Source organism: Varanus komodoensis, unplaced genomic scaffold, assembly GCF_004798865.1.
Source record: "Varanus komodoensis strain SLA01 unplaced genomic scaffold, ASM479886v1 scaffold83, whole genome shotgun sequence".
NCBI classification, from domain to species: Eukaryota; Metazoa; Chordata; class Lepidosauria; order Squamata; family Varanidae; genus Varanus; species Varanus komodoensis.
In genome coordinates, this window is record NW_025336520.1 from 103,886 (window position 1) to 127,736 (window position 23,851).

The window sequence follows — 23,851 nt, forward strand, 5'->3', positions numbered from 1 at the left end:
CGAGGCCCGCCCGCGGCCGCGCCGATCGATGCGGAAGCTCGTCCCGGCGCGGCGCGGAGGTGCGTGGCGAGGCCGCCCCCGGGCCGCTGCGAAGTAGCCGCCGCGCTCGCCCTCCGGCGCCTGCGGCCGCTGCCGTGCGGCCCGGGGCGCTCAGCATGGCTCGGGCGCTCCTGGGGCTCCTGCTGTGCCTGGGCTCCGGCGCGGCGCCCGGCCCCGGCCCCGTCGCGCTCCGGCTGCCCTTGCGCAGCGCGCTGCCGGGTGCTCAGGAGGCGCGGGCGCAGCGCTCGGCCGAGGAGCGGGACGAGCCCCGCGGCGGCGGCGGCGGCGGCGGCAACTTCGTGGACATGATCGACAACCTGCGGGGCAAGTCCGGCCAGGGCTACTACGTGGAGATGACGGTGGGCAGCCCGCCGCAGAAGGTAAGGCCCCTGCCGGCGGCGAGCGTGGCGAGCGGGCTCCGCGGCAGGGGGCCGGGGGCCCTGGCGCGGCCGGGGCGCGGCTTCCCCTCGCGCGGAGGCTCGGCGGCTGCGAGCGCCGCCTGATGCGAGGCGAGCGCCGGAGGGAGCCCCCGGCGGCGGGCGGCGGGCGCGTGTGGGTGCCCGTGCAGGAGTGGCCCGGGGCCTACAAGCCGGAGGAGGGCAAGCGCCGGAGCGGGGCGTGCGCGCAGCCTGCCGTCGCCGCCGTTTATGCTGGGCCTCAGCCCTGAAGCATGCCGTGTGGTGATAACAGTGCCCCTGAGAGCGTGCAGAGTGCCCTTCCCGTTGCTCTTTGCTCAGCAGAGGGATGAATTCGAGCAGCTGTAGATTTCCGCTCCTCCGCCTCCCACCAGAGGACCAAACTTGGCCCAGGAGGCTGGCAGGGATGCTGCCCCTTGCCCCGTCCCTCATCCTCCACCCTCGCCTTTCCAGAAGGGCTTGCTCAGAGCTGCCGGATTCCAGGAAGGCTCTGACAGCCCTCCGCTCTGGCCCTGTGCCCAGTGGCAAGAGTGGCAAGCCAGGCGTGGCGCTTTCAGTGGCACTGAAGGTGCCTCATGCAGCCGGCAAGGCACCACAAGGAAGAGGAGGGTGTGTGAGAGGAAGAGAGAGCCCTGAGGCACGTGTCTCAGCGCCTCCTCTCCTGAGGCTCCCGGTGGGTAACCTTAAAGCACAAGGAATCCGTTGGATGAATAAGGCTGCCCCGGTTTCCGCCAGCTGAACCTGAAGCCCCCAGGGCAGGCGCAGGTGCTCCCTCCGGCCCGGGCTCCTGTGATTCGTGGGCCCTGGGAGTCCCGCTGCGCGGCTGAGGAGCAGAGCAGCCACGACTGCCAAGCGCTGTGGCTTATTCCGTCGCCACGTGGGCTTGCTGCGTCATGCGGTTTGCAAAGGTGCCCTCGCTGGTGCCGCTGGCCACCTCATGTGACCTCGGCAAGGATGCCCGGCTCCCCCGTAGCTGCAGGGGGCCTGCGGGGGGGATCCGGCAGGGTTTGTGGCGGTCGGTGCGTGAGTGCAGGGGCCTCGGCGCAGCGCTCTTAGGGGGCCCCCTGGCCTGGCAGGGGCGGGGCGTGCAAGCCCATGGCCTCCTTGGGTGCCCCACACAGAGGTGAGATGCCGGTGCTGCTGGCGCAACGTGGGAGTCCTGGCCTTTCCGGCTGCAGGCTGCCACTGCCCTCGCCGGGCCTGTGGGTGATGCCCGTCTGCAGAGCTGGGGGGCGGCTGCTCCTGTCCTGTGCAGGGCTTCTGGAACTGCCGCTGGGCAGGTCAGCCAGCGCCCCTCGGGGAATTGTGGCCCGCAAACGGCGAGCCAGGGCTCCCTGCCCAGCTGCATTCAGGAGCGCCTGTCCCGGCACGAGGCAGGATGTGGCCAGAGGTGTCAGGGAGAACTCGGCTGGCCCCAGAAGGTTGCCTTTTGCCTCCCGGCACTGGGAAGCGTTAATTCCATCAGACAGAGGGAACTGCAGCCCGGTCTGTTGCCTAGCACTCCGGAAGACCACTGAGCTGTCTGGCAAAGTTCGCTGAGGAAAGGATGCGGCCCTCTCACGAAAGGCCAGCAGGAACGGGGGCTTTGTGAGCGTGCGCACAGCGATGACCGCTTTCCTGGCATGCTTGGACGGGGATTATGCAGAGATGGGAGCTCTTGCGAGGTCCAGATTAAGGCTGCCCAGCAGCGGGACTTAAAAAGCTCTCGTGCTCGGTCTGCTGGAATCTCATTGCCACAGGCCTCGGGCAGCCGCTTGCAGACTTAGCCGCAGGGCCGTTGTCCTGAGAAGAGGTCGGGATGGCCAGTGGGGACGTGGGTGTCCACAGCGGAGCAACCAGGGGCGGCTTGGGGCGTGTCCCCGCCGAGCATGTGGCCTGCAGAGCTGCAGCTGGGCAGAGGGAGCCGCATCTTCTTGCTGCCGCCTGCAGACTCGGCTGGGGTGTGCGGGCACCTCCTCTGGGGTGTGGGAAAGCCTTTGTTGTGCTGCCGTGTGTCTCTGCCGGGTCACTGTTCCTCGTGCTCCGTGGCAAGAAGGGTCTTGCCTGTGGCGGCTGCTTTACTGCACATGTGAAGTGGGCTTGCTTGGGAAGCAGAGAGGGAAAGGAAGGGTGCGAGGGGGCCAGGTGCGGGGCAAGAGAGCCCGGTGGGGAGAGAGGTGCGTTTCATGGAGCCCAGCGCGCCCTGCGTGCTTCCCTCTCCGGGGCCTCTCTCGGGAGCAATGAACTCCGTTCTCTTGCCTCTAGAGTGTTCCACAACAGAGCCTGGTGACGAGGAACCAAGCATTCCCCGGAAGGCCGCAAAGAAAAATCAGTGTGACCTCACGCAGCTGGGCCGTTGCACCCGACTGCCTGAAGCGCACCGAAGGCGCTCCCCCTTGGGACGCGCTTGCCGCTGCTGCCGCTGAAGCAGCTGAGCCGCTCTCTCCTCCCCTATAATGAGCTGCTGCTGCTTTGCCGGGCGAAGAGCGTGTTTTCCTAATGCTAGGCGAGGCCAGCCCACAATTTTCTGGAACTGTGATGGTGTCTTAGTTCATCAAAGCCCAGTGGCATGTGGCCGGGGGGGGGCACTGTCCCAAGTGGGGGGCAGTTGCCCTGTGGGCTTTTGTGGCCTTGCCATTCTCTCAGCTCTCTTTGCTCTTTCCCCACCATCTTGCCTCCAGCTGAACATCCTGGTGGACACGGGCAGCAGCAACTTCGCGGTGGGAGCAGCACCACATTCCTTCCTGAGGCGTTACTACCGGCGCCAGCTGTGAGTCTGCTGAAGTGGGGCAGGGCAGGAGGAGCGCCAGCCAGGGGGCTCTGTGGGGCGGCGAGGACGTCCTCTCACTCGCTGCCCAGCTCTCCAGCCAGGAGCAGCTTGGCCCCGCGGCCCTGTGCATCGTCTTGGTGGGGGCCGGCATGTTTCTGGCATGACTGCTCTGCCCCGCTGGCTGCCTCCGCTGGCCCATCTCGAGCGTCTGGCCACGGGCTGGCAGTGCCAGGATGGCCCTGGGGCCCCCGGCACAGCGCGGGGCTAAATGGCTTCTTTCTGCGCCACGGGGAGGAGTGCCAGGGCACCGTCTGGGCACCCAGTGGACAATGGCCGGGCTGTTCCCCGGCTCCGTCTGCCCATGGCCTGCAGAGGAGCACAGAAAGGCAAGGCTGGGCCGGAATACGGAGAGGAACGCGGCCGGAAGCGGGGGCGAGAGTGGCGGCCAGTTGCAGCCAGACGCAAGGCACCCTGGCGGCCCCCTGCAGCCATGGTGGGGCGGGAAGCCTGGCGCCCGGGCCAAGCCCAGCTGCTTTGCCCAGTCTGGACTTCAGGTGTTCCCGGATGGGCACAGAGCCCCCTTCCCCCGGCCTTTCGAGGCCGCAGTGTGCAGTTTATTCTAAGGTGTAGCTGGGCACACTTTGTGGAGATGCTGAAACAGACACACACACGTGCTGGGCAGTGGAAACGGTTTTTGTGCGGTTGGGAGTATGGGCTTCCATCTTTCTACCGTTTTCCGTTGGAAGCATCCTGGGGTCTCATGTGTTGGGCATGGAGCGGGGGCCTGCACCGGATTCCGGTGCCCTCGGCTGCTGACGCCTCCCTCCGCCTGCAGCTCCAGCACCTACCGGGACCTGCGCAGGGGGGTCTACGTGCCCTACACGCAAGGCAAGTGGGAAGGGGAGCTGGGCACTGACCTGGTGGCCATCCCTCACGGCCCCAACGTCACGGTCCGTGCCAACATCGCCGCCATCACTGAGTCGGACAAGTTTTTCATCAACGGCTCCAACTGGGAAGGGATCTTGGGCCTGGCGTATGCTGAGATTGCTCGGGTAAGTCTGGCACCGGTTTTGGCAGCTCGGAGAATTGCCTCCTGCCCGCCGTGCGAGCTGGGCAAGGCGTGACACAAGGGAGGAGGTGGCTGCGCAGAAGTAGCCTGGTGGAGCGGTTCGGTCACTCTGCCTCTCAGCTGAGGAGGGTTTGGCAGCCCGCTCTTTTCTCAGCATGCTCCAAATTTTCCAGTCTTTTCCTCGAGGGCTGGTCCTTTCTTTTTCTTTTAAAATGCCTCTCTTAGCAATAGCTAATGCGGCGTCTTCCAGAGATAAGCAGAGTAGAGAGACCCCAAAGCCACACTGGGAGCCTGAGATATCTGGGGTCTAGTTCCACTCAGCTGGTGACTCTGGGCTGGTCATGGCTTGCACCCTGACCTACCTCACAGGGTTGTTGTTGTGACATAAAACGGCTGGAGGAGGCCATGCATGTGCCCTTGGTTCCTCACAGGAGGAAAAACAGTAGGATATAAATCCCATGTGGTGGTGGTGGTGGTGATGATGATAATAATGCAAATAGTAAACAAACACGGGGGGAACTGGGTTCGCCGGGCACTTTGCTCAGCTCTCCTCCTGAATCCGACCGAGGACGGCCCTAGGCCCGGAGGCTGCCTAGGCCCGGCAGCGCAGTCCCACCCTGTGCGCTTCCCGCTGAGCTGACTTTCCCGCGGCTGTCGAGGGTGCGGGCCCCGGCTGAGCCCAGGCTGCTCTCGGCCCCCGTGACGTGCCGCCTGGCTTCTTCCTGCCAGCCCGATGACACCCTGGAGCCCTTCTTCGACTCGCTGGTGAAGCAGACGCAGGTGCCCAACATCTTCTCGCTGCAGCTGTGCGGAGCGGGCTTCCCCCCCAACGACTCCGAGGCCCTGGCGTCCGTGGGCGGCAGCCTGGTGAGTGGCGAGGGGCCCCGTCTCAGCCCGGAGCTGCCTGCCTGCCGCAAGCCGGTCGCAGCACCCCTTCGCCTCAGCCCCGGAGCCCCTTTCTGGAACCCGTGTGAGGGCGGAACGGACGGCTCGTGTGTGCCGCCTTCCCACGCGGCTGCTTAGCCCGGCCCGGCCCGGCCCGGCCCGGCCCGGCCCAGAGGCGGCCGCGTGCCCGTCCACCCGCCTGCGCTTCCTTTCGACCCCTCCCTGCAGCCAAAGCTCCCGGGCGGTTCATAACATTCGGAAGCATAAAAAGCAACATACTGGGAAACGACACGGGAGCTTAAGCTTTTTAGATAAGATAAAATAAACCCCCAGATATTGGTTGGGCCCGGAGGGCTCCCAGGCTGGAGCTTCTGGAGTGCCACTACTAGCATTCGTAGGCAGTGATGGGGAACCAAGGTCTCTGAGCATGTGCTGAGGTCCTGCCGCCCGTCTCGGGGTTCTGTGTGCCTGTGAGCGAGGGGCAGCCCATTTCTCAGTGCTTGTGCCGGGTCAGCGGCCCCAGCCCCCGGGCCTCCTGCTGACCTCGCCTCCCCGGCTCCCTCCGCAGATCATCGGGGGCATCGACCCGTCGCTGTACCAGGGCAGCCTCTGGTACACGCCGATCCGGAAGGAGTGGTACTACGAGGTCATCCTCGTCAAGATTGAGATCAACGGGCAAGACCTGCAGATGGACTGCAAGGAGGTGAGCGGGCGCAGACGGGGCTGGGCGGGGGCTGCCTGGCCCTGCCGCGCTCTGTGCCGCCGCCTGCTGCCTCAAGCCCCCGTCACCCCGGCCTGGGACCCTCTGGCCCTGGGGGCTGCTGGCCCGGGACACAAAGCAGCTGCCCCGGCGCGCTCCGGGGATCGCAGGGGCGGCTTTGCCTGTCCGGGAGGCGGCACGCGGCTCGCCAGGGGTGGGGTTGGTGCACCCAAATGGCCGATGCCCCGGCCAAGCCGGCCGGCAGAAAGTCACTGCTGCAGCAGCAGGTAGCAAAGGGATTGATTCGACATCACCCATTTGTTGGATCTGGTGCTTCTTTCCCACCCCTTTTCTTCCAGCAAGGAGCCCCGGGGGGTGGGCAGTGCTGCTGTTCTCCCTCTTTTAAGCCCACGACAACCCTGTGAGGCAGGAAAGGGGACGTGGTTAACTGGCCCAAAGCCACCCAGCGAGCTGCCTGGCTGTGGGGGCTGGAGCTGACGCCCCCGTTCCAGGCCCGCACTCTCCCCACTAGGCCGCACTGGGCCTCATTTTTAGAGTCTAACCTATTTAAAAGGCCAAAGGATTGAGCAGCCGGCCGCAAAAGGCACCGTCCCGCAGCAGGTCAGAGAGTCCGGCCTGCTCGGGGAAGGCCGGCTGGCCCCTCCACGCGCAGAGCGAAGACGGCAGGCGGAGGGGAGGGTCCTGACCGCCTCGCCCTTCCCTGCAGTACAACTACGACAAGAGCATCGTGGACAGTGGCACCACCAACCTGCGCCTCCCCAGGAAGGTCTTCGAGGCAGCGGTGAAGTCCATCAAGACCGCCTCCTCGGTGAGGGATGCGCACGAGGCGGCGGGCACAGCCAGGGGGACGTGTGCTGCAAGGGGCCTGCCCCGGCTCACCGGCACAAGGGAAGACGCGTGCGTGCGTGCGTGCGTGCAAGCCAGCCACTGGTGCGTGAGCCCGGTCCTCCTCCGCGTGCGCGAAGGCTCACCCCTCGCTGGAGCCACGTGGCTTCGGCTTTGCCGACTTGGGGACAGGAGTGGAAGGCAGCTGCCCGCCCGGCCATCCACTGCCCAGCCAGTGCTGAGAGCCCTCGCCTTCCTTCCCCTGCCACAGACGGAGAAGTTCCCTGACGGCTTCTGGCTGGGGGAGCAGCTGGTTTGCTGGCAAGTGGGCACCACCCCCTGGCACATCTTCCCGGTCATTTCTCTCTACCTGATGGGAGAGGCTGCCAACCAGTCCTTCCGGATCAGCATCCTGCCTCAGGTGGGTGCCTGTGTCCCTCGGTGAGCAGGGAGAGCGCCCAGCGAGCCGTAGGGGGTCCTTCCGGGGTGGCCCTGCAGTCCGAGCGGCAGAGGAGGGCACGGGCGGCTTCCTGGCAGTGCCACAGGGCGAGAGTCTTCTGGGGAGCGGAAGAGCGGATCCGCAGGGGGATAGGCTCAGGGCAAGACCAGCTTTTGGAGTTTGGACATTTCTGGATCAAAGCAAAACAGAAACTGTCAGGGACTCGAGGCTGGCTGGTATTTGGGAGCGAGGGGGGTATAATCCCCAGAACGGGGCAGAAGGCTCTCCTGAAAGGTCCCCCACCCTGTTTGGGAAGGGGGCATTCTTCAGTTATTACAATGCATGATTGCTGATCCTTTTCAAAAACATCAGCAGCATAGTTTAAAAACAGGTTGCTGCTGCCAGCAGATGGGTTTTTTAAACCACAACCTTCTGTAAATGGTTCCTTAGTTGTTAATAAAAGGAGTGCTCTGAGACCTTTCTGGACTTTCTCTCTTTAAGTACAGGAATTGGGAAGAGAGCTTGAGCTTGGGCGCACTAAACAGACCTGGGCGGGCAGGCGGGGCCCAGCTCTCTCCTCGAACAGTGCGGGGGGAGAGCCATGGGTGACCAGATTCGGGGTTTGTAGGACGCACCCAGGCCCAGCAACAAACGAGGCCAAAGCTGCAGAGCGATGGCGTCGTTCAGCTCTGGATGTTTTTCTGGCCACTGGGAAGGGGAGAGACTGCACAGGGCTTTGACGCAGCCAAAGAGGCACATGGCAGAGATGGGTGGGAGCCAGCCTCGTCGGTCAGGACCGAGCAGGTGGCCTCGGGTGGCGCCTGGCCCGCCTCGTTCTTTCTGGCAAATATCGCTGGCCCAGGAACCGGCGGCTGGGGCCTCGTGGGCCTAGCCAGGAGCCTTCCCGGCCTCGCCACTTAGCGGTGGTGGGTGGTCTGAGGCACGTAGCCGTGGCCCCTCCTTCGAATCTGTTTGCGGTGCCAGGGTCAGTCTTGGTGCTGTTATAAAACCAGGCATAACTCTGAGCATGTGTGGAGTGCGTCCCCATCTCCTGGGTAAGCCCAGGTAGCCCGAACACGGCAGAGCGTGGGCCGGCAGCCCCGGGGCGACTTCCAGCTGGCTCGAGCCTTCCTGTGGGGGGAGCAGGGAGGGTCCCACGCGCTGCTGACCAAAGGCCTGCTCCCCCCAGCAATACCTGCGGCCTGTCGAGGACGTGGCCACCTCCCTGGACGAGTGCTACAAGTTCGCCATCTCCCAGTCCTCCACGGGCACTGTCATGGGCGCCGTGATCATGGAGGGCTTCTACGTGGTCTTTGACCGGGCGCACAAGCGCATCGGCTTTGCCGTCAGCGCCTGCCACGGTAAGTGCACGGGAGAAAGCCCGGTGCGGATGCTGCCCTGCCTGGATGCCCCCTGCACAGGCGCTCCAGGCCACAGGGGGCACGGAGCCCCAGGTCCTTCGGCCTGAGCTTGCCTTTCCACGGGCGGGGGGTGGGGCTCAGCCCCCAAACCCGTCCTCAGGGCTCCGGAAGGAGTGCACCGCTGCACCGTCCTCCCGGGGCCGCTTGCCTCGTGCCCTTGCCCCGCAGAGCCCTTCTCTCACCCCAGCCGTGCCCCCGGCGCAGGGGCAGCGCCCTCACCGGGGGCCACGGGCCAGGCACAGGGTGGGGCCCCACACGCCTGCTCTTGCTTCCAGTGCACGACGAGTTCCGGACGGCTGTGGTGGACGGGCCCTTCCCGCACGCGGACATGGAGGACTGTGGCTACAACATCCCCCAGACGGACGAGTCGACGCTGATGACCATCGCCTACGTCATGGCCGCCATCTGCGCCCTCTTCATGCTGCCCCTCTGCCTCATGGTGTCCCAGTGGCGCTGCCGGCGCTGCTTGCGCCGCGGGCAGGATGACTGTGCCGACGACATCTCGTTGCTCAAGTGAGCGCTGCCCGATCCCGCCCCGCGTGTGCCGGCAGCCGGAGCGCGGCTGCCCGAGGAGGGACAGAGGCCTGCTGTGCCGGGGCCCTCGCTGCACCATGCCTGCCGGCTCGGGGCCGGAGCAGGACTGGCTGGCTGGGCCGGGCCAGGCCGGGCCGGGCCAGGCTGAGCTGAGCCGAGCGTGGCCAAGGACTTGCCGGTGCTTCCCCACAGCGAGCAGGACAACTGCCTGCAAGAGGAGGGGAGGCCCGCAGCTTGCCCTGCCGGGAAGGGATTGGGGAGGGTGGGCCAGCGCTCTTCCACCGGCCCGCAAGTGCAAGGGACACCTTCCCCTTCACTTCACGGTTCGCGTCTTCTGGTGGCCGCGGCTCTCAGTGGCCCCCTCCTGAGGTTCCTGTGTCTTCATGAGATCCTGCAACATGGAAGGGGCTGCTGAAAACCCCCCCTGCGGTGTTGCTTCTCTGCAGAGCTGCTGAGAGTAGCTGCTGCTTCTTAGGTGGTTTGTGTGTGCGCGTGCGCGCGTGCCACTTTCAAAGTACGCATCTCTGATGAACCGCCCTGGGGAAAGCCGCAGGGCCAGGGAGGGGCTGCTGTCCATTCGGGGCTGCCGGCTCCCCACATGGTCCTTCCTGGGGGCCCCTTTTGAGTGATCCCCGGAGCAGGGCGACCAGTGCTTCAGGCACCCCCCCACCAAGTGAATTCCTAAGGAATTCCTGCCTCTGGCCGGGGGTGCCCAACCCTTTCTGGTGGCGGAAGCCTTTGCAGGCGGGGGGCCAGAGGCAGCGGGGGCAGCCGCCGCCTTCAGGACCCCACAGGCCTGGCCATCCTCTCGTCTGTTTGCTGCCCACGGGGGGCCTTTATGTTCCATCGGTGCAGATCCTGGCTCAAAGAGCCTCGGCCTGGCCCAGCAGACCCCCTCCCAAACTCGGGCGAGAGCCCACCTCCCTGAGCTGGACTCTGGGATTAGTGCCTGGTGCCCTGCTTCTCTCGCGCCTCCCCCCGCCCCCCCGGCAGCTCCCGGCATTGGAGACCTTGCTGCACTGACAGTATTGGCTGCACGCGCTCGTCTGTAGCACAGCACACAGAGCCGCTGTCCTCGGGCACCCTGGCCCAGGGTGGGATGTGCCGCAGCCCCTCGCGGGCGCCCGACCTGGTGGTTGGGGAGCAGGCTGTAATGGCGCCCCCCATGCTAAGGCTCTGCGGCCCGGCGGTGCCTGCCGGCAGCAAGCTCTGTGGCGGGGCAGGGTGGCCCTGGAGCACCCCGGAGGGATGTGTGCTCAGCTGGGCTGCCTGGCTAGCTCAGAGCCTCCAACCTTGTCTGCAGGGAATGAGGCACCCCTTCCCAGTGCCAGCTGAAGCCGATCAAGCCAGCTGCCCCAGCTCCCGCCACCAGGGCCCTCCTCTGCAGACCAGCGCGGAGGCCTGCTCCCCGTGCACGAGGCTGCAGCTCTGTTGCAGTGGCCCGGCCCGGCTGTGCAGCTGCGGCCTTGGGGCACATCCTGCACAGCGGCCGGAGTGGCATCAGGGCTGCTCTCCCTTCCAACGGGAGCCGGGCATCCTTCTGGGATCTGTGTGGAGAGGCCTGGCCTGGAGGCCACTCACGCACCCCTGCAGGATCAGCGCAAGGGAAGGGCGCCTGCTCCCGGCTGGCCGGCCGGCCCTGGAGGGGCCAGCAGGAAATGGCCCCGGCCAGGGAGATGGGGGCCACAGGGTGCCGGCTGGGTGGCCTTCCTCCACCTGCAAAGCCCACAGGCAGGTGGGGCAGCTGCAGCTGGGTGGGAGCAGAGCCCCCCTCCCCAGTCCTGCCTCAGGGAACCTGCTGGCCTCCCCGCCCGCCCCCAAGCAATGCTGGTTTTCCACCTCTCGCCCCCACGATTTTCAAATGCATACTTTGACTGTGCTGCGTGCTCTTTCGGGAAGCTCCTTGCGTAGCGCCAGGGCCGTTGTAGTGTGGACGTAGGCAGCCGTGTTCTGTGTGCCGGAGAGCCAGATGCTTTCTGCTTGTACAGTATTCTGTAAATATTTGTAATGCTGGTTCCCGAACCCCTCGTTTGTCTCAAATGCAAGTGGAGGGAAGAGAGCTGGACCAAGCTTTTTATTTTTTGAAAACGTCCAGTTGCTTGCAAGTGCTTGTTTGCACAAACTTCATGGGCAGGTGGACTTTGAGCCACCTGGCCCGGGGGGAGGGGGGGAGATGCACTTTAGGCGCAGTGCCAACAGAGTTCTCTCCCCCTTTTCTGTTCCTGGCCACTAAGATTGGGGGGTGGGGTGGGGACGACGTGTGAAGTGGTCAGCACAGCTCCAGTGGTTTGCATAATTGTCATTTTCAGATAATCTCACTGCAGTGCTGGCAAGAGCCCTTTTCTGCCCCCGTCCGTGGTTTCTCGAGCTGGGCGCCCCCGTGCGAAGGAACCTCAGCCAAAGGAGGCTTTGCGGGATGGGCAGGTTCGCGGCCAACCCTGCAGCCCATGGCTGGCAGCTCCTCCCGCACATCCTCGCGCCGGCTCTCCGTGCCCACTGGCTGGTCAGAGCGATGGCTGGGATGGTGGGCAGGGGCCGCAGGGGTCAGGTGGGGTTTAGCAGGAGCTCCAGTGCAAGACCGTGCAGAGTTGCACCTGGGGCTGGCCTTGCCGGTCTCAGGGCGAGTGCCGCAGCTGCGCCCGGACCCACGAGCTGGAGCCCCGGGGCATGAGGCCGTGGGCCAGGCAGGCTCTGCAGACAAGGCAGTCCACCTGAGGGGGCCGGGGCAGCCCCTGCCCCACCCCACCAGCGGTCTGTGGCCACGGCAGCTCCCCCTCTGGCCTCCAGACGCCTGGCAGCCACTGCAGGGGCCTCGGGGCAGGGGGTGGGCTGCCGGCGGAGGCTGGGGGCTGCTGCCTGCAAGAGGGACGCTCCCCCTCCAGGCACAGCCCAGCTCACGCCACCATTTCTCGGAAGGGCTCCACGAGGGGAACGCGTTTCAGGCAGGCCCCTGCTGTGGCTCCCACGCTCTACCTGCCCCCCCCCGCCCGCCCCGATGTCTGTGTCAGAGGCATGAATGTTGTGGTGGTGAATTATTGCATTAGAGGCAAATGCCGTTGCTGCTGCGCGGCCCAGGGCAGCCCAGCCCCTGCCACAAGCACCGTGCTTTCGGGAGGGCCGGACCCGGGGGCGCTGCGCCGCCGCCACCATCCAGCTTGCTGGGGACGCACCTGCACACCCCCCTCAAGGAGGGGCCGCTCGGGTGGACAGGCGAGCCCGAGGTCTGCATAATATACACACTTTATTATGAACGGTATGTATACAGACTTTCTATACACACATTCCCTCTAGAATAAAAATGTACATGTGTATACATGGCCGTATAAATATAGAATTGCAGAAGTTCTGGGGAGGCCCAGTCTCGCTGGCATTCTGCTGCCCTCCCGGGCGAGTGCGGCTGCCGGCCTCTGCGCTCCGGGGTCACTTCAGGCTGGGGCAGAAGGGGCAGGCGTCGTCCGTGTTGGTCTGGGCCCAGAACTTGATGCACTGGAAGAGGGCGAGCTCCGTGTTTGCCCATGGTGCAGCGGGAGGGAGAGGCTGAGGGCGGAACCGCTCGGGGTCCCGCCCAGAAGGAGCGCTGCGGCCCTTCTGGGTGCAGTGCTCAGCCACCCCGGGAGAAGCCCGGCAGGGGCAGGCGGGGCACCCGGCCCAGGGGCAGGTGGCCCGGGACCGCTGCCGGCGGCGACAGCTGCTCCTGCCCTTGGGGCAGATGGCAGCGCCCGGAGCCCCCTCACGGCGGGCGAGTGCCCTGGGCTGCCCCAAAACCCCTCACCTCCTTGTGCAGCACGTGGGAACAGGCCATGGGGTGGAGCTCGTTGGGCTGCACCAGCTTCTGGCACATCAGGCAGAGTTTGCAAGCCGCAGGAGCCTGCCAGGGACAGAGAGCGCCAGGTAGCGGGGACACGGGCCCGGCCCTCCCTCTCCAGCCCCGCCAGCCCCAGCTCGCCTCACCTGCGGGGAAGTCCCAGCATAGGCGACCTGGGCAGGAGGCAAGAAGATGGGGCTGCTGATCTGTGGCAGAGGACTGGGGAACATGGGAGCACAGATCCGTCCGTGTGGCTGCAGGAGAGAGGGGGGGCGGGTGCGTCAGCGACCCCTGCAGACCTGAGCCGGAACCTGCTGGCCCTGCCGGAGGGGCCCGGGTGGTGAGGGCGGGCAGCCGGCCCACCTGTGTGCCGACGGCGGCCGCTGCGGCCGCTCTCTCCCGCTGCTCTGCCAGCTTGGCCGCCACCAGCTGGTTCAGCTCCTCCATGGTGAGCCCCGCCAGAGTCCTTCGTGCCGCTTTGATCTGCTGCAGGAGGTTGGTCAGCTGGGCCCTGCGGAGGGGGGCAGAGCGGGCTCGCCGTTAAGGGTGAGGGCAGGGGACGGCCAGGGGCTCAAGGGGGAGTCTCCTCTCGGGGAGACCGCGCAGGCCCCGAGGGAGCAGCGAGGCACGCTGGGGCATTCCCCCCCCCGCGGGCAGAGCGAGACGCGCGGCTCCTCCGGCCTGCTGGCTGACCCCCCGCTGAGCTGGCACCGGCTGCGGTCCCCGCACAGTGCAGCCCTCCGCGGCAGAGCTCGCAGGAAGCCAAGCCCCTGCCGGGCTCCACGAGGGGCGCCGCTCCGCCCAGAGCGCAGTGCCTGCCCGGGCAGGAGCAGCGGGGTGCCCCACCCCCGCCGGGTGCAGGAGGTCCCCCCAGCGCTCGCGCCCCCGAGGAAAGGCCCGCGACTCACTTGCTGCACTGCGGAAATCGCGCCAGGAGCTTCTCCAGGATCTTCTCCAGCTTGTCCACGGGCGGGGGTCGGTGGAACTCCGCGGCCGGCTTGACCCCCCCCAGGCCGGGCGGGGCAGGGGGCGTCGCCCCGGGGGCCCCGTGGGGGCTGGCCAGGGAGGCGAGCACGGGGCTGCTCCGGCCCTGGGGAGCCGCAGGCAAAGGGGGCGAGGGCTGGCTGGGCCTGGAGAGGGAGGGGCTGAGGAGCGGGAACGACAGCACCCGGGGGTCCGCGCTGGGCATGACCATGGGCATGGGCACCGACCCAATGGGGAAGGGGAGCCGTGGGGCGAGGGGGGCCGAGTTGGGCTGGAAGGCTGGCAGCAGGAAGTCTGTCTGGGGGGTGGGGAGAGAGAGAAGTGGGGGGGCTGTTACCCAGGGGGCCACTCCCGTGCCGCACAGTGGGTGGTCCGGCACGCCCGCCCGCCAGGCAGGGCTTGCCCTCCCACGTCCCAGGGGCAATCCGGGTTTCTGGCCGATTGCCCAGATCCAGGGGCTGCACGTACAGCCCCCCTCCCCCCAGCCTCAAAGCAGCAGGGCCAGACTCACCTCGAGCGGTGGGGGCGGCAAGGGCGGCGTGGGGATTTGCGGGAGGCTGCTCAGCTTGGCCCCGTTCCGGACCAGGTGGATGTGATCATTGAACTGGTCCTGGCAGGCAACACGCAGGTACATGAAGGCGGCTGGTGCAGGCAGCGCAGTCCCCTCCAGCCAGGCAGGGGGCCCCGAGGAAGGCCAGGAGCCCCAGCTGCTCATCGGCCGGCCCATTCACACGCCCCGGGTTCAGCTGGCCCGGGCCTCCCGGCTGGACCGGCGCACGCTGTGGGCGACCTCGCGCGAATCGCAAGTCCTTCCCCCGCGGCTGGCCATCCCCACAGCAAACACGGGGCAGGGGACCGTGCTCGAGCTGGGACGAGGTGCGGGCTGCTGGCACGCCTCCCATCGCCATCCTGCTGCCGTGGGGGAACATTCAGCACTTACTCGGACGCTCTCCTTGGTCATCCGTATTCTGTTCAGCCTGGTCTCCCACTCCTGCTTGGGCCGGATGGTCTCCAGCGAGGGGGGTGCCGACCTGCTCAGGCGCAAGAACAGCAGAAGCGAGCGGCGTCAGCCACGTGCCTGCCAGTAGCAAGGGCAAAGGGAAAGGAGGGAGCGTGCCTAGCCCCGCTTCCTCCCGCGACTGCCCCAGGCCCTAAGCCGCGGCCCTTCTGAGCAGAGATTCTGTGCCCGGCGCTGGACGCATTCAGTCACAGACGGGCATGTGTGATGTCACAGGACAAGCAGTGGCTTGCGGCGCAGCAGAGACACTGCCGCTCGACTCCTATTCCAAGCGAAGGAATGCCAAGGAAACGGCCCGCTTTGGGTCTCTCTTGCTAGGGCTGCCGCTGAGGCTCCGGAACAGCATTCCGGGGGCTGAGGTCGGCTTCAGAGAAGCGTGAGAACTGAGCAGCCCATCTTGCCGGCCGAACCGCCCCCGTGCTGCGTGGCCAGCCGCAGCCAAGCGCAGTCCTCTAGTGACCCTGGGTGGTTCAGCCGGGGGCTGTAGAGGCCCCCCTCTTGGGCCCTGACAGCCCAAGAGGGACGGGGCAGAGCTCCAGGGGGAGTCCTCCAGCCAGGTCACACTGACCTGAGGTAGGTGAGGTGTAGCTCTGCTTCCTTCTCTGCCTCCTCCAGCTTCAGCACCAGCAGTTCCTTCCGGCTCTCCAGGGACAGGATCTGGGAATGACCAAGAGCCTGACCTGCTCCTGCTCCCGCTCCCAGAGGGAGGAGCCCCCCACGGCCCCCAGCAGTCCCCCAGAGCATCCCTCCTCAGCTGCAACACAGGCAGGCTCAGGGGCGCCCGTCTCGGCCCCAGGGGGCTGCCGCCGCCCGCACTTCCCAGGCTGCCGGGGACCGGCCCATACGTGCCGCCGGGTGGCCGACCCACCTCTGCTTTCCAAGCCCGCTCCGTCTCCTCCAGAATCGACCTGTTGATCTCGTTGTGCTGATTCTTCAGCTTGTCCAGTTCCATCTCCCAGACTTCCCTGCACAGCAAACCAGAGGCAGGGGAGTCTTTAGAGGCAGTGCCCGGTCCCGCAGAAGGGCTCCACTCTGCGGGCGTCCCGTCCACCGCAGCCCTTCCTCCCCAGCCACTGGCCTGGCAGGCAACCGGGGCCCGTCGGGGCGCGAGGCAGGCCGTCTCCCACCGACCGTGGGCCACCCTTCTGCGGCTGCCGAGCAGGGTCTCCCAGCCCAGCCAAACGTGGGGGGGAGCGTGCGGCCCACGTGAAGAACGGGCACTTTCGTACTGCTGCCAGCAGGCTATTCCAGGTAGCCCAGCACTGCGAGGGGGCATTTTGATCTGCAGTATGTGGTTGCCCAAGGCCATTAAGGCCTTCTCCACTTGTGGGGCATCTCTGCAACCTGCAGGTTGCTAGCAAGGGAGGCGGGGCAAGCCAAGCGGCGCTGCGCTTGGAGAAGGCTGGGAAGAAAGAGGCCTACTTCTCCTCGGACTGCTCGGCAATGAGCGAAACGATCTTGCTCTCCTTCTCCTCCTGCTCCTTCAGCAGCCTGTGGGAAAGAGGGCAGGGCAGGCGTGAGTGGCCAGAATGGAGGCGTGATGCACAGAGGCCCTGCGGCAGAGAGCCCCTCCCGGCCAGGAACCGCTCGGCAGGGCGAGGCAGGCCGAGCTGGTGGATTCCGTTGGGAAGCAGCCCTTGGATCCAACGGGATGGGTGCACCCAAAGGATCTTCTGGGCCTTGCAGCCGGGCATCGGAAGGCCTTGGCAGAAGCAGTATCAGGCCCACGCCCCGGGTGGCACGACGCCGATTTCCCTCCGTTCTGAACCAGCCTCCGAAGAGGACAGGACACTGCAGCCTCTGAGCTCTCCATAGTACCTTCTGCCTTTCTCACAGAGTTTCTCAATTTCTGCCTTTAGGTCCTGCTCCTTCTGCAGAAATTCCTTTTTCTCCTTTTCCATCTTCTTCTTGGTCTCTTCCCGTTTAACAGTCACATCCTGAATAGCCCTCAGGATCTCCTGGAAGAGGAGCAGGAGAAGTGCTTTCCAAGCTCAAGGGACTTAAGAAACCTTTAAAAACTTATTTTTTATATTATTACAGTGCAACTTCAGCACTCTCTGTGTTATCAAAGCAACTAACACATGCAAGTAAAACTAAACAATATTCACAACAGTCAAAATAAAATTTGCAATGGGAGCAATTCAGAAACAGGAGCATAAAAGTTCTTAGAGCGCAGAAAAGTATTGTGTGCCCTGCTCATTTTTACAACAGCCTTGCCAGGTAGGCTTGCACAACTGTCCCTGTTCAACAAACAAAATTGGAAAGACAAGATACTGGGCAGGATTGTGTGTAATAAAGAGCTACTGTGAGGGACCGCCTGCGCAGGGCTTCTTGCGGCACTGCCAGCCGCTACGAGTCGCCAGGGTGCAGGGCAACCCACCCGCAGCCTGGAAACTGGCCACGGGTTCAGGGGAACTGGTTAACTGCCCCAGGACCCATCCTGGCTGGTTCACAGGTAACAGCAGGCTGCAGTGTCCCTTCAGCCAGAGCCTTCAAAGGCGAGAAATCCATCCATGGTTCCTTGCTCAAGCCGCGATGCAAGCTCACAGCTTGGATGGGACACCCGGACCGCAGCGTGCTTTCTCAGCCAGTGGCCCACAGCCCCTTCCCGCAACAGCCAATCCCCCTCTGTGGTGCCCAAACAAGGGTCAAAAGGGGATTGCTCTGGCACCTGGTGATTCTTCATCTCTTCCTCCCTTCGCTGCTGCAGATGCTTCAGCTGCACCTGGAGCTGATTCTCCACCTGCCTCTGCTTGTCCAGCACTTCCTGGTAGCGCTCCTTCAACAGAGCCCGCTCAGACATCATTTTATCCTGCCGGGCCCAAGGAGAAAAGTAAAGAGAGGTTCCCGGGCTCGCCTCGGAGATCACCCCTCCCGAGGGCCCACCCGCCAGGGTGCGAGAATGCAGGGGTGCGTGATCGCTTGGCAGCGGGAAGAGGGCCGGCCGTCCCTCCCCAGACGCACGGGGCGCTGTGCCTGGCGGCTGCCCAGCCACATCAATGGCCACGCCTCCTGGGCAGAGGGCAGCAGGCCCCCCGCCAGGCGATGCCTCAGCTGGGCATCAGCTCAGGGAAACGCTGAGCACGCGCACCACACGGGCCTCCACGGTGCCTGCCCCCAGCTGCGGCAGTGGAGAGAGGGCCAGCCTCCGCCCGGGACACGGCAGGGCAGGCAGCCCGTGCATCCAACACGACACCAAGGCGGGTGCCACCTCGCCCCGGGAGCCAAGCAAGATTCCCAGACAGCCGCCCAGAACCAGGGAGCTTCCAAGGCTCAGGGGAACTTGGCAACCCAGCCGGCCCGTGAAGGCGGAGGCGGCCTTTGCCCAAAGCCCAGGAGAGGGACAGTGGCGCCTGACGGAGCCGAGGCCTCAAGCAGAAGACGGAGCCACGGCCCAGCAGGCTTCACCCTTCCCTCGCCTTCCCCGGCCAACTGAGGAGGCAAGAGGCTGGCTGGGCCACGTGTGCAGCGCCAGCTATGGGAGCGAATGCGCGTGCACTCACACGGGGCTTGCTCAGAACCTGCTCCCTGCGCTAGCCAGAGGCAGGAACACGTCCTCCGAGTTGCCAAAGTAGGCCCTGAGCGAGCCAGGAAGCCGCTGGAACATCCAGAGCGAAGGGGGCCACGCCTGGAAGCCGGTGGCCAGTTCCCAGGCGCCCTGGTCTGCCAGCTTGACAAGCAGCTCTCCGTCTCTGTACAGTAAACACCAGCTACTGGGGCTGCGGTGCCAGAGAGGGGCAGGACCTGAAATGCTTTGGGGGCAGGCCCCACCAGGCCCAGGTGTCAAGCACGGCTGGGTCATTCCAGCACTTGGTCTCCCGGGGGAGCCTGCGCCCAGCCTCCCTGATCCTGAGGAGGAGGGGCAGAGCGGGGCAGAGCTGGGCTCATCAGGCCTTCCAGACCCGTCTGGCGATCGAGCATGAACGACTTCTGCCCCGCCCCCTCTGAAGCCCTGCAGTGAACTGCAGCAGTGCTGAGGTTTAGCCTCCGGAACGGCTCTGATGGATCGGGGCCCTTGTCACTGTGGGGACACTCCAAGCACATTTCTCAGGTGTACCGCCTTGATGGACTGAAGAGGCCTCCCTAGGCGGGGGAACAGATCCTGCAAGCATCTGCCCCCGCCTGTCAAAGTTGCCCCACTCAGGCAGAGCCAGGTGCCCCGGAGGCAGCAGGAGAAATGAAGCAGAGCTGGCACTGCGCTCTCCAGGACTCTTCTGCAGCCCATGTCACAGGGCATGCAATGCCAAACTCCCTTCCCACAAAACAGAGCGGCGCCTGAAGCTGCCCCAGAGGCCCCAAAGGGTCAGAATTGGAGAGCCAGTGTTTACCCTTCTGGCATTCTGTGGCAGCTCCAACACCCTTCTGCTTATGCCCCCTCACTTCTGGCACCACAGAATCAACTTCCCAGCAATCCGCCAAGGGCTCTCATCATGGCCCAGGTGTCTGCCATCCTCCACTGGGCTTCCAGAACCCCTGTCATGCTCCTATGGTGGTCGAGAGACAGGAGCTGGGCCAAGGATCCCAACCAGGTTCAGCAGAGCCTGTGAGGGAATCAGGAAGCCCATCTTCCTGTTGATGACAACCCTCTGCTCTTGCAACACAAATATTGCCCAGGCCGCATGCTGACAGCCTGGGGAAAGAGAAGAGAAGAGGAGAAGCCAGCTCCGAGATCATGAAGGCAGCTTGGCTGAACATTTGCCCCCCAGGTTTGAGGATGGCTACCAAGAGCTTTGTGAAGGCCTGAGGGGGTGATGAGAGGCCCAAGAGGAGAGGCCAGAAATGGAAGCGGACTCCTCCGGAACCAAAGCGCAGTGCCTGATCGGGCTGACATGTCCAGGTAGGCCTTCATAAGGTTGGCTGGAGCAGGCAATCAGGCTCTGCCTTGGCTTTGAGCTCAGGGCCTCCATTTGGGCTTGTGCTTTCAAGAGTGCCGACTGCCGAGCTGCGGCTTTCGGGTGCATGTGGAATGGGCATCTCCATTCTTCTCCGGTACAGTGAAAAGACCAAATGCACCCCCCATCCTCTGAACTCACAGGGTGCTGACTTCTCAGCACATTTACAGAAAGCGTCAACATGGATTTTGCAGACTTCCAGGACAAATCACTTCTCACCGTCTCCAGAATGTAGTGATCCATGGCAAAACTCTTCCAAAAGTCCTTAAATTTCAGAAGGTCATCCCTAGCTAGGCTGAAAATAGCCTTGCCGAGCTAGTTTTTTGCTATCATAGCAGCCAAGGCTTTAGCTGTTGCCACATCCAGGCTAGGAGTCCTTTGCGGGCTCTGCAGGAACACAAGGACCTGGGCTGCTCCGAACTCTTGCTTCATGCTCCTTGTGCAGTCTGAGCACAAGCGTCTTCTTGTCCTTGGTATCCGTAAGGGCAGCTACTAAGGTAGCCCAGAGGTGTCTTCTGGAGAAGAGAGCATTTGCCAGGTACACCTTTGGCTTGGCATCTCCCTCCCAGCTGCACACCCAGAGGATGCACCTGGTTGCTATGCTGGAAGGCATGGAACTGACATCGGGTTGAAAGGCATCCACTAGGAAGGCTGCAGATGGCAAACCGTACGGCGAGACTCTGGCCTAGGTCTTTTGTCCCCCGGAGCCAAGCAAAAGCTGCTCAGTCAACACCTACGGTCCAGCGGAGGATCCGAGGGCCCTGGAGGAGGCCTCAACCTCCTGCCTAGGACAGTGTCAGCTCTGCTGTCCTTGGAAACTCATCCAAACCCAAAGGCGGAAGCACCCTGCACACAAAGGCCGCAAGTGGGCCAATAACCTTGGGAGCAGTCAGGCTGTGAGCCACATGATCAAAAAGGCAGAAGGATTTCTTCCAGAAATATTGTTATTATTCGGATCAATGGGCCTGGCCAGGCCTTGCAAATAACACCACTGACGAGGGCTAGAAAAGCAGCTGCAGCATGGAAGGTGGTGCCATAAGGAAGTTACTTCTGATGTTAAGTTGGACTCTGCTTTCCTGCCATTTCTACCCATGGTTCTAGCCTGGAAGTTTTCTCCCATCCTGGGCAGGTGCCCTTCCCCAGGTTTCCTCGGCCCTTGAGAAGAGAAACAGTGGACAGACCTATTAAGGCACCAATGCTTACCAAGTTCTTCTCAATGTCCTGATCAGTATTCACTTCCAGGTCAGAGGTCTTGAAGTCAGTCTGCAAAGGGAGAAGAGAGTTCTGTCTGTTAAAAAGGGGTCTGCATTTTGCGTGGATCCAGCATTCCTTCAGCAGAAACCCCGTGCCCGAGGTCGACGGCACTTTACAGGGGTTTTGGTCATGGAGGCTTGGAACTTGCGTGCCAAACTTTGCTTCCAATTACCAAAGCAAGTCCAGTAAGATGAGCTGCAGCAGGAAAACAGAGTGGGCCTTATGCCCCCATTTACATGCCTGCTCCTCTACCAAGGTCACCACCTGTCTTTAACCCGGGCCTACACTGTTGCTTCCAGGGCTAAACACCTGCAAAAGATGTGGCCCCTTTGCCTCTCTCATTTCAGTGCATGGTGGGAAGCCCCTTCTAGAGGACAGGAGAGCCCCCCCACCCCCGGCCCCCAGCGCCAACACCAGCAGGCCTGGCTGAAGCGTCCACAGCAGGCTCCTCACCTGGACTGCAATGTTCTGGGAGGGCTTTTGGGAGGCACCGTCCACATCCTGTTTCTCCCCGTGTGGAGATGCTGCCAAGGCCGTATCCTCCAAATCCGGGCACCCATTCTGCCTCCTGCCATGCTGCAAGATCAAGGATCCCAGCTCAGCCTTGGAGCAGTTAAGGACGGCACCGGTCTGGTCCGCGGAGGGGTCTGTCTGTGGAAGCGGCGGAGCTGTCGGCAAGCTCTCCCCAGAGAGAAGGGGTCTCTGTTCTGCCACAGCAGCATCCAGGGCGGGCAAGGAGAGCTCCTCACTTGCGGGGCTGGCCGGAGACACGGAGGCAGCCTCAGCAGGAGGGCCAGCCGGAGGCTCTTCAGAGGTTTCTAGGTCCTCAGGCAACAGCGGGGATGAGTCCTTCTCCAAGATCCCACAATCCCCGTCTGCTTTCTCCGGGTGCACGTCTTCCCAGCTCTCATCTACTGTTGGGTGGGTGCAGCCAGCAGCGGCCAGTGGCAGGCCATCATCGTTGTGAGCAGAAAGGTCACTTGTGCTGTCCGAGAGAAAGAATGGAACAAGAAAGGGGACACTCATCACTACCCCGGGCAATCTCCAGCCAGGCATGCAATCACATCCTCTCCTCAAACACAAAGGTGCCAGAAGGAAGAGGCAGGTGCCCTTATAACAACCCAGGTGCCATTTCCTTATCTGTGTCATGTCTGGGAGTCAAAAAACCAGTTCAGAGGCTGAGGCCGCGCTTCTTTGTTTGTTTCCTGGTGGCTTCCTGGCAAGGTCAGCTGCTCCCACTGGCAGACTGAGCCAGACATGAATGGCTGGAGAATGTGCAGCAGCAGCCTGCAGCTCTGAAGGACTCGTGCTTATTGTCACGTGTGCACAAGAATGCAGTCCTTTGTCCATCTTCTATAATTTCCAGAACTAGCAGCCTCAATGAAATACTGGCTGCAACAGGAATACTGGTGTAACAGAAAGGCCTGTAAGGCCATCCAGTCCAACCCCTGCTCCGCATCCACATGTGGTCCCCCATCTGGCTGCAGGTCTGCACCTCTCCAGCCTGTCAAAGGTGACTGGACACGCTAGCATGATACTTAGTTATGCAGGCAGATATTATGTCCACAACTCACTTATTAGTATTTCAACTTGCTTTTCTGCCAAAAACAGCATTCAAGGCTTTCGGTTCTTACATATACAGTCTTATTTCACATACATCACACCACTGTTAGTCAGAGTTCGTATCCCTTATCACAGTCAAGGTTCTGAGAGCAGGCGCCTTGCCTAAGGACACCCAGTGAATTCACGATAAAGAAAGAATTCAAACTTGAGGCAAAAAGCTTAAGCAACATCAGCTTCCTAAGCTGGGCAAACAATACAGCGCAGAAGGTCACAATTTGTGTCATGTTCTTTAGACATTTAGAATCGGTAACAAGTTTTGCTGTCTGCATGCAATCTCTCAGCCTGGCACACGAGAAATACTTGCTGACCACCAAGGCCAGCCAAAGGTTGTGTAGCTCAATTAGCTCAGGAACTCAGGACCTGAAACGAGCAAATTCTGGGGATTTCCACTTCCTACCTAAACGCCAACGGGCGGGACTCCTCTTGCTTCCCTGGAGCAAGAGTTCTGTAACTGGGGCCCTGCCAACAAAATACCCAGCCCCATGTCCCTACCAACTAAATTTCTTTTGGTGGTGGGGCATGCAAAAGAGCCACCAAAGCACATCTCAGCTGATAAAACTCTTGCGGGAGGAAACCGCGAGCCTAACGTGGAAAGGACAGCCGGGTAGGGAGAGGACCACACTCTCTTGGCACCTTGCAACCTATTATTTTCCAGAGGAGGCCTCCAGGATCTTGGCCCTTCGAACGGCTCGGCTCAGGGGCAAAGCTGCTCTTCTGAAGCAGTGCGTCAGTCAACCAGCAGCCCGAAGCCGGGCCGGCATGTCCAGCCTACCTGAGGGGCGAACTGGCCACGGTGGTTGGTAAGCCGGGATCCCACGGGGCAGCCCGGGCGGGGGGAATGCTCGCCGCCGCCTTCTCGTCCTCGTCCTCCTCCTCATCTTTGGTTTGTGCGGAGGCCATCCCTCTCGCTCTGCAAGCAAAGAACCCCGCGGTCACGGTCGCTCCCCGCGGGGCCAGCGCGGGCAGGCCAACCAGCCCACGGCGGGCTGCGCGCCCCTCCGCGGGCGGGGGCAAATGCCGGCACTGCACGCGGGCGGCCCGGGCGGCCCGGGCACAGCGAGCGGCGGCCGCGGCGCCGCTGCAAGCGGAGCGGGGCAAAGCAGCCGCAGCCGCAGCCGCAGGAGGAAACCGCGACGCCTATGTAGCTCCGCGGGGCCAGCGGCGGCCCCGTCCAGGC

The 23,851-nt window shown here is 63.5% G+C and overlaps 2 protein-coding genes across 2 annotated transcripts in view; one reads left to right on the forward strand and one right to left on the reverse strand.

Moving 5' to 3' along the window:
* The first annotated feature begins 312 nt into the window (after window positions 1–312).
* On the forward strand, window positions 313–11,157 carry BACE1 (beta-secretase 1). Its single transcript, XM_044456305.1, has 9 exons — window positions 313–419; window positions 3,116–3,204; window positions 4,040–4,256; window positions 5,003–5,140; window positions 5,727–5,861; window positions 6,586–6,687; window positions 6,976–7,125; window positions 8,333–8,504; window positions 8,840–11,157. Exons 1-9 carry the CDS (start codon window positions 345–347, stop codon window positions 9,079–9,081), a joined length of 1,320 nt encoding a protein of 439 aa, XP_044312240.1. The 5' UTR covers window positions 313–344; the 3' UTR covers window positions 9,082–11,157.
* Window positions 11,158–12,322: 1,165 nt separating this feature from the next.
* Window positions 12,323–23,851, reverse strand: part of RNF214 (ring finger protein 214) — a 12,274-nt gene continuing 745 nt past the window's right edge. The window contains exons 2-16 of the mRNA XM_044456304.1: window positions 23,447–23,584; window positions 21,505–22,036; window positions 21,001–21,060; window positions 17,577–17,717; window positions 16,724–16,863; window positions 16,328–16,396; window positions 15,774–15,870; window positions 15,474–15,562; window positions 14,828–14,918; window positions 14,399–14,497; window positions 13,812–14,185; window positions 13,267–13,414; window positions 13,050–13,157; window positions 12,871–12,966; window positions 12,323–12,584 (exon numbers count right to left, since the gene is read on the reverse strand). Of these exons, the coding sequence (XP_044312239.1) occupies window positions 12,519–12,584; window positions 12,871–12,966; window positions 13,050–13,157; window positions 13,267–13,414; window positions 13,812–14,185; window positions 14,399–14,497; window positions 14,828–14,918; window positions 15,474–15,562; window positions 15,774–15,870; window positions 16,328–16,396; window positions 16,724–16,863; window positions 17,577–17,717; window positions 21,001–21,060; window positions 21,505–22,036; window positions 23,447–23,574 (2,238 nt within the window). The 5' untranslated portion in view covers window positions 23,575–23,584 and the 3' untranslated portion in view covers window positions 12,323–12,518. The remainder of the gene's footprint in view (window positions 12,585–12,870; window positions 12,967–13,049; window positions 13,158–13,266; window positions 13,415–13,811; window positions 14,186–14,398; window positions 14,498–14,827; window positions 14,919–15,473; window positions 15,563–15,773; window positions 15,871–16,327; window positions 16,397–16,723; window positions 16,864–17,576; window positions 17,718–21,000; window positions 21,061–21,504; window positions 22,037–23,446; window positions 23,585–23,851) is intronic.

Coding starts and splice junctions, on each gene's coding strand:
- BACE1 (XM_044456305.1), top strand. CDS start 345: ATGATCGACAACCTGCGGGGCAAGTCCGGCCAGGGCTACTACGTGGAG. Junction 5,141..5,726: donor CGTCCGTGGGCGGCAGCCTG/GTGAGTGGCGAG, acceptor CTCCCTCCGCAG/ATCATCGGGGGCATCGACCC. Junction 7,126..8,332: donor GGATCAGCATCCTGCCTCAG/GTGGGTGCCTGT, acceptor TGCTCCCCCCAG/CAATACCTGCGGCCTGTCGA.